The sequence below is a fragment of the Aptenodytes forsteri genome, unplaced genomic scaffold, assembly GCF_000699145.1.
Source record: "Aptenodytes forsteri isolate BGI_AS27 unplaced genomic scaffold, ASM69914v1 Scaffold184, whole genome shotgun sequence".
NCBI classification, from domain to species: domain Eukaryota; kingdom Metazoa; phylum Chordata; class Aves; order Sphenisciformes; family Spheniscidae; genus Aptenodytes; species Aptenodytes forsteri.
The window spans coordinates 4,448,970-4,457,592 of record NW_008796078.1 but is presented as its reverse complement, the minus strand read 5'-3'; the positions used below and the strand labels follow the sequence as shown (position 1 = coordinate 4,457,592).

Below are 8,623 nucleotides of genomic sequence, written 5' to 3'. Positions count from 1 at the left end.
TTTCTTTTGGTCCCCCCCCCCCCCCGGTGGGAGACATGTTTGAATAAATGGTGGTAGCAGGCAATTGCTCGATTCTTATTTGGTTAAGAAATGTCTCTCTCATGTTTTTGCAGTGATGTCATTGTGCTGAACGCTGCTTCAGACATGGAAAACTTATGATGCTGGAAATGCTGGCTTGCTATGCTTTAATGTGTTGCTTCTGCTTTAACATCTGTTTTCAATAAGGGTCTGCTTTAAAAAGCCTCTTGTTTTTGGGTACTAGCAGAAAGTGCTTTTTTCTTATTCCAGGTACTTGGAAAAGGTGAAGAGTGGAAAGGTGGTGAGCTGCCTAACTCTATTGGCGGAGGGCAGAAAGTTCGACTGCTGAAAGAAGGCATAAAAAGCTATGCTGATCAAGAGGACATGGTTGTAATGTTTGTTGAATGGTGAGCAAACCTGGCTTGTTGCCTTTACATTTTAGTCTGGGTAGGCATGCAAAAGTAGCTGCTGTGACATGCTGAAAGTTACATGCTGCTTTTCCCCCTCACTGTTTATTTGAGAGACTTTGCTTCCATTTTTCTCCATTCATAAAAATAGTAGATCGCTCTTGGAGCAATCGTTACTTTTTTAATGGATTTGCAGATGTAGGAGTTGTTCATAGTTCTGCTGCTTTGAGGGGATAAAAAAATGTTACTGGGATCTGACAGGCTTTTAGGCAAGCGTTTGTCCTCTCCCTGTTCAGCTGCGGTGAGGGCAGGACGTGGCTGCGGGCTGGGAGGGTGGAATCGGGGCAGGGGGGGAGCAAAAGCAGCGCCAGAAAGAAAGTGGCCAGTAGGGACCAGAGTGTGATCTTGTTCAGTAAGTAACAGTGATATGGAGGAAGCTGGAAAATGGGCCCCTGAGGAAAGCACTTAACAGGAGAACTTCTTTTACATGTTAGAGAACTGAAACAAGAGGCTTGGTGCTGGATATACCCCTGGTGCCTGTGCTGTCTGTGCGATGGAACGATGGAGAGACAGTGCTGCTGCAGGTGCCAGATCACAGCTCATAGCACAGCTATGCCTGAACATCCTCACTGGAGGCCAGATAGGTTTCTTCCTGTCACAGAGAACAGGGAGCTCAAACATGTTCAAATCCTACTTTTTCCATTGCTTCCCTCTGCTTTTGTTTCTCCTCCTCCTGTTCTTTTGCTCCTGTGATGAGAGCATGATCAGAGCAGCTAAGAATCCAGCTCACAGCAGCCGCCAAACTCTTCCACGCCAGCGTTAACCAAAGCAGGCTCACAGTTCTAAAAGAATCCCTGCAAGGAAGGTATGGGACCAAGTCCCGAACTGGGGACATAAAGCCCCGATTGCAGACAGGCAGCCTTGGGGAGGTAGCTGAGTGCAAGCTTGGAGAGGTTCGTGCATGGGTTCACGCTGCTGTTACCGAGTCATGTTGGAATGACTGCTCCAGAATTTTCTTTCATCTTTGAACCTGCTTTTTTAATTTATTTATTTTTTAAAATTTGATAGCTGAAGAATTTTAGGGACCCTTTTGCAAGTTAGAGATTCAGCAGGATTTGTACAGCAGACATCACAAGAGAGAAAATGGTCTGACAGAGGTATTTGCTGGAAAATTCCTTTGTTGTTTTGCGTAAGTTAAGAGTTTAGGAAAGTTGGAGTAGCCTGCTAAACTGGTAGCAAATTTAAAGCTGCTACTCAGTTTTCTTTTTTAATCGTACCTCTTGTGATAAGTAGAAGATAGAGCTAGAAAGCCAATGTCTAAATCATCTTAACCAACTTATGAATAAGCTTTATAAGGGAAACTTACTACACTGAATATTTTCTTTGTACACTTAATTGACAGTAAAGGTAACAGTTTGGAAGTACACATTCAGTTTTTGAATTTTTTTCTTATTGACTTGATCGGTTTTGCATTCGGTAAGTGGAAAAAGTATCTTTCTAAAAGTAAATACACTGCATGTTTGTTCATAGTGTTGTTCTACTGATCATGCAATGACTGAAACTTTTTAGGATTAATTTGGGAGATTGTTTTGTTCTTTACTAAACGCTCAGATGAATCAAATGTTTCCCAAATATTTGCTACTTACATTGAATTTTTGTTTTCAAATTCATTATCCTGATTCATCACTATTTTCTCCCTATATGGTAAAATATGCAAATTTGTTATCAGATTTGGGTATAGCTGAAATTCTTCTCCAACATAATTTATTCTCTCGAGGGGCAGGCTGTCTGCTGGCATGGATGAGAGAGTACAGAGGACCATGTGTGTTGAAGTGGAGATGCCATAATCTTTCTTGCCATGAAAAATCACAGGATTTAAGACCTCCCAAGTTCTTGAGGTCCATAATCCCAAGTACATATTGATTTAAAGCCAGCGGAACTGATTCCAAATAGGAGAAAAAAAAAAAGTTTGCTGATTCTAGCATTATGTTTTAATTCTAATGAGCTTTTTCATTTCCAGGAATCCTGGTTTGCAATTGAAATGTTAATTAATGTAGCAGTAAGTTTGGAAAAGACAAATATAGTGAACTTCCTTTCTTTTTCAAGTGTTTTTCATTATATTTATTGTGAAGCATTTGGAATATTAATCTTGGAGGGGGGGAAGGAAATGTCTGGTTTACTTACTGTAACTAGGCAAGTAATTTCTAGTGAACTGTTTACTTAAACTTAGCTTTTTGCCTTTTTTCTTTTTTTTTTGAGCAGTTTTTTTTATATGGCTCACAATTCTCGAAATAGTTTGAACTTCTTCTGTGAACAGCTTGTTTCTAGGTGCAGATAGCAAAATGCTTTGCCTGCAGATGGAATGCTATTTAAATTAGGCTTGCTTTTGTGAGAACTAACCTCTGGTTTACTTTGGACCATTTCAGATTGAACTGGCTAACGGCCAGCATAGACTGGATGAAATGGTTGATGCTGTGATTGTTCATCCAGAACTCCCACAGCCATCTATTTGTATCGTGGAAGACTTTTGAAGCCTCTCAGGTTTTTTGTTTTGTTTTAAATATTTGTCAGAAAGTGGAGGATAATTACATTTTTTACATATCTCAAAATGGTTAAAGTGTGATCGTGATGGGGATACAGTGTAAATGACAAAATGGCTGTGCAGCTGAACAGTCCAGTTAAATAGGATGACATACGGGACCGGAATTGCTGGTTACTAGTAAGCCCTCTCTTTTTTGTATTTTGAGCTCCTAACCTGCAGCTCCAATAGCAACGTGTCCTTGTTATAAAAGATGTGGATGCAAAAGTTGCATGTTCAGTTCTAGAGGATCCCAGCCACCATTGCTGTTTCCCTGTGTTGCTGGGCGCGCTGGATACGTAGCCAGGGTGCTTTGCTGCTGCAAAAGAGGAGGAGGGATGGGTGGATTCCAGCCCCAAGCATCTGCCATCTGGGAGCTTCAGGAAATGGGATTGGAGTTGTGGAAGTTTCGTGTGGTGTGGTTTTGTGGGTTGTTGGTTCCCCCCCCCCCTTGCTTTCTGCTTAATCGGAAGGATTTATAAAGAATAAATAAAAGAGTATCTGAGCTTTTCCACCTTGCCAAGGCAGCCTGCTTTTTCCTGGATATATCCACACTTTTTCTCCCCTGTCAAATTTTGAAGCCCTGTTTAAAGTAAGCCATGTGCATCACCCATAATAACAGTATGAACTGTCAAGGATAGTCCTGGGACCCATTTTGTGACGGTCTTAGTGGTGTAGACCTGAGGTGAATCCTCCCTTACAGTAGGAGTGGAATGCTAGATAGACTGAACATAATCTGACATAGCAGATAAGCAAGGCAAATGATGGATTTACAGGTTTTAGTTTGACTCTAGAAGTTTTCGTGTTGCCTGGAGAGAAAAGCAGGAGCCTCAAAGCAGCTGATGGGGAGACTGGCAGCGAGGGGCGGAAGGCTGGTGGAGGTCCTGCTCGGGAGGAGGTGTGGTGGCAGTAAGTCACCTCTTGACAAAACAAAGGGCCATGAAAATTATTGGAAAACGGAGGTCGATTCATACAGGATTCATACTCCTGCATAATATCCATTAGCGTGTAAAGTTCACAATAATTGGTAATGCAATTTAGCAGCTCTGTACTGTGCTTTGTATTATAAACTGTGCTGTATTAAGTAGCGTATTCCTTTCACAAGCAGAGCCTGTGGCTAGCCCAGCACGTTGCTCAACTTTGGCTTTCTTTTCCAGAATGACAGTCCTTGGAAGCAATGTTCCAGGGGTGTTTGGTTCTTTCCTGCAGCTGTAAGTCATTGCAGCAGCAGCACTAACCTGATCAAAGAGAAGCACAGCCTGCCATAAGCTATTAAGTTAAAGACTCAGACAAATCCCTGTTTTTGTCTGTCTTCAACTTGTCTCCTGTTTCTTGCTTCTTGTTCAGGCTCATTCTGGCTTTGAATCGGGCTACACCAATTGAATGGAAAAGGGAGGGAAGTGTATTCCTGTATATTTGGGCAGAAGCAGGCAGTTTTTGCAAAACTGGGGAAGGTCCAAAATGTACAATTTTTTTTTTCATACATTCTTCTGCCAAAGTTACAGAAAAACAAAACAGTGAGAGTTTTCGGAAACCCACTTACTTTATATAGACTACATAACACACTTCCTCGCCAGGGTTCATACTATGCTCTGCAGTGGAAATCTTCTTCTCGTTTGCATTTGTAAGCCAGCTGTTGTTCAGTTCTCTCAGGCCAATTGCATGAAATCCCCTTTGAAGAAAGGACGTTTAAAATAATTTCAGAACTGTAATAAAGAAGTACCAGAAGTCAGTAATGACTGATCTGTTGGCACTATTGCTGAGTAATACATTGCAATGCAAAAAGTTCTGTGTACTGCAGGTGGGGGTACTGCTGTCCTCCTTCTTAGCCCGGCTAAAAGACTTTGCAAGAACAAAATCTTGGTCAAGGTTAGACCTTTTGTTTTTTGGTAGCTGTACCATTCGTTTGCCCTATATCAGGGCTGATGATTTTCAGTTACTGAGGTAGATGTGTGGAATAAGAATATACCTGCATTTGGATGAGGAAGCTGTGAGGCTGAGATGCTGCCATTAAATCCAAACATTCTGCTTTTTCAGCCAGAGACTAATCTATGACATGATTCCAATATTACTGTGTCACGGTTTCACGCTGTGTAAAATGAACCTTGAAGTGGTTTGCACATTAATGCTTTTGTATGTAGATCTCAAGTACGAACAAAGGAACCTTATACTCTGAATAATTTAATCATTTATCCATATTTTGAGGTTTTGGTTTGGTGTTTTTTTTTTCTCAGAGGCATTGATTTAAATATGGTTCAACAACAAGAAACCACTAGGCTTGTGGTACCACATCCTAACATGACCTTTGCAAAACCTGTGCATATTTCTTTCTGTTTTGGGGTAGTGCTGACCTTCAGCTGTGGGTAACTGCTGTTTTTAGAGATGAGCCCTCCACCTTTAGGTCTTTGTCCTCAATAGGAGTTGGGAGTCAAATCTGATGAACACATAAAGGCAGGTGAAGTTTTTCATAAATAGATATTGTGAAGTTTAGAGCCTTCTGAAGTCTTCAGCACATTAAAGAGGTTGAAGGAGAAATCTATATATTGTCAGGATTCAACACAGTTTAAGTTTATGGGCAACTAGACTTTTTGAGAAATATCTAAGTACATCCTTGATAAGACTTTTCAGAAGGAAGTCAGTGCCGTTGTGTTTTGGGACAAAATCATCTAGAGTTTCAAAGTGAGAGCCACCTAAATCATCTTTCAGTCCTACTCTGTTTCATCTGTTAAGTTCTGAATTTTTTTTGTTTTGTGTTTGGTTCTTAAACACATAAACAGTTTTCTAAAGGGGAAAATATATTTTTTACTCAAAATACATGAAATGTGAAAATCAATTTTCGGGTAGACAAAATCTGAAGGAAAAAGAATGTCCAAAATGTGGAAGGTTAAAAAAAAATGAATGTAAATAGAAGGGGAAACTGTATTGGATAAATAGTATTGACTGAAGTTTTTCTCCTAGAAGTGTATAAGACTTTTACATGGTGGTAAAACATGATTTAATGAGTCCTTTTTCAGAATAAAAGGACTGTCTATGATTTTTAAAATTTGAATAGTCCAACCACTTGTTGTTTTGAACACAGAGACATTAAAATTAAACTCATCTAACAGATGTCTTTTCTTTATTTTCAGCTATGATGTTATCTTTGCGGGGGGCCCTGAAGAACTGCTAAAGAAATTTCGGGAAACTAATCATAAAGTGGTATTTGCAGCAGATGGACTAATTTGGCCTGATAAAAGGCTAGCTGACAAGTATCCTGTCGTCCGGAGTGGAAAACGATTCCTGAACTCAGGAGGCAAGTGTGATTCTTGAACACAGTAAACTCTTGAACTTGAACATGACTCACTTCTGTTACCTGTTCTATGTATTTGTATGTGGAACTGTTCCTGAATTCCCCAAGTATAAAATCGAGGACTGGATTTGCTGTACTCCTTTTCCCTTCTCCCTCCCCACTTGAATAGCTCCTCTTCTGTGCTCAGGAATAGTTTCCATTCAAACTTACATAGTATTTGTTGGCAATAACTTGTAAAAAGCAGGTAAATAAGGTAACAGCCTAGCAAGCAACTGTGCCTTGCAACAAAATGCTGTGCAGGGATGACCCAATTGCCACTGATTGAATCTACTTCAGAAGCAATCTAGTGTACAAGCCCAGTGAAAGCAGTATATGCTATTTATGGTCACAGAATTTCCTGACTTGGCTACGATGTTCTTGGGGATCTGTGCATACAGTGTAGATGTGCTGGTAGCTCTGCCTGGCCCGTCAGCATGGCCTAGGCAGTTCATTCCAAGAGAAGTGTGAGTTACTCCTGTTAATCTCAATGACGTGTTAATTCTGGAGTCTTCCTTTAAATGCCAGCTTTCGTAATAATTTTGCAGTTGATTAAACAATATCAGTATCAGTGCATGTATTAACTGCTACAGAGCACAGTATGTCACTTCTCCTAGGTACATGGTCCTGGGCAGCGTGTAGATCTGGGAGTGTCCCTGTTCCTTTCCCTCCCTTCTTTACCTCACCTATCTGCCCTATCTTTTTTTGTTTTGGCTTAAACATAATGTATATTGGTTTTGAGTTGAGTTCTCTTTGTAGTTCTGGCAGTATTAGATTCAGGCTTCTCTGCCAGCAAGAAGTGACTGATGAAAATGAAACTTTTTCCACAGATGGCCTTCTTGGGAACAGTAGTAGTCTAATCTCACGCTTTGGAGTTCTCAGGACCATCCTAAACACATCTGTTTCCTACTTTTTCCCCTAAAATAGCATTAGTATAAAAACATTCCTTAATTATGAATTCTTTAAAACAGAACTGGTACGTATCACAGGAAGAAAACTGGATTTTGAGCCAAGTTGTATGAATTTCATACTTTTCCTTTGCTGGCACCAAAGAGTCAGAATGAAGTCCCTGAGTGGCGGACAGCATTGGCAGAGTAGTGCTTTTTATGGAAATAACTTATGTGTGTGTGATATTGCAGGATTTATTGGTTATGCTCCATATATAAACCGTATTGTGCAGCAATGGAATCTGCAGGATAATGATGATGACCAGCTCTTTTACACCAAAATCTATGTTGACCCATTGGCAAGGGTAGGTAGTGACTGGCTTTCTCATTTCTTTATGCTTGAAATAACATGCTGCTCCTCATAAAACATCAGGAGATAAAAATAAAAGGAATGCTGTCTCTTTATTCCTGAGTGCCATGTTGATGGTTGTGTTTGTTCTCTGGAGGTTCCTACTGTTGGAGTGATGAACAGGCTTCCAAAGGGTCATGACTTAATATATTATTTCAGGCTGTCTGCAGATCCAGGCAGTTTGTACTTCGTTGTTAGGAATAATAGCTCTGAGGTATATGATTGGACACATTCATCTCAATGAGGGTCCCATGTATTTGGCAGTTTGACGGCCAGAGAATGTGGCATTTTTCCAGGGTGTCACTGAACTACTTGCTGATCCAGTGTTTTATATTTTGGCTTGCTGCCATTTCAGATCCTGCCTGCAGCTCTCTTTCACTCTTCAGCTTTTTGTGTAGATACGTTCAATAAAGCTGCATCGTAAATTTTTGATGAAGACCTCGCCGTGCCCTAGCTTAACAAAGTTCTCTGCTGAGTAGCAGCAGTAAAGCATGATAGATGTCAGAGGCATGGGCCCTGATGCTGGAAAAAGAGGACTAAGGAAAGTTAACAATGTATTGATGCAAAAAGACTTTTAGAAGCTGATATTGCAGAATTTTGAGGTTGATTTTGAGCATTTGTATACTTAAGGCAGATGTGAAGTTTCTGAAATACATACATGTTTTTCTATTAAGTGATGCCTGAAACATCAGGCATGTTTAGATACAGGTACAGAAATAGAATAGAATAGAATATTTCAGTTGAAAGGGACCTACAAGGATCATCTAGGCAGTTCAACTGCCTGACCAATACGGGGCTGACCAAAAGTTAAAACATGTTATTAAGGGTGTTGTCCAAATGCCTCTTAAAACACTGATAGGCTTGGGGCATCGACCACCTCTCTAGGAAGCCTCTTCCAGTGTTTGACCACCCTCTCGGTAAAGAAATGCTTCCTAATGTCCAGTCTAAATCTTCCCTGGCACAGAATTGAACCAAACCCACCCATCCTATCACTGGATC

At 40.5% G+C, this 8,623-nt stretch overlaps 1 protein-coding gene across 1 annotated transcript in view; it reads left to right on the top strand.

Moving 5' to 3' along the window:
• PLOD2 (procollagen-lysine,2-oxoglutarate 5-dioxygenase 2) overlaps positions 1-8,623 on the top strand; it is a 46,152-nt gene that overhangs the window by 1,418 nt on the left and 36,111 nt on the right. Inside the window, exons 2-4 of the mRNA XM_009286733.2 lie at positions 289-425; positions 6,132-6,295; positions 7,468-7,580. Coding sequence (XP_009285008.2) covers positions 289-425; positions 6,132-6,295; positions 7,468-7,580 — 414 coding nt within the window. The remainder of the gene's footprint in view (positions 1-288; positions 426-6,131; positions 6,296-7,467; positions 7,581-8,623) is intronic.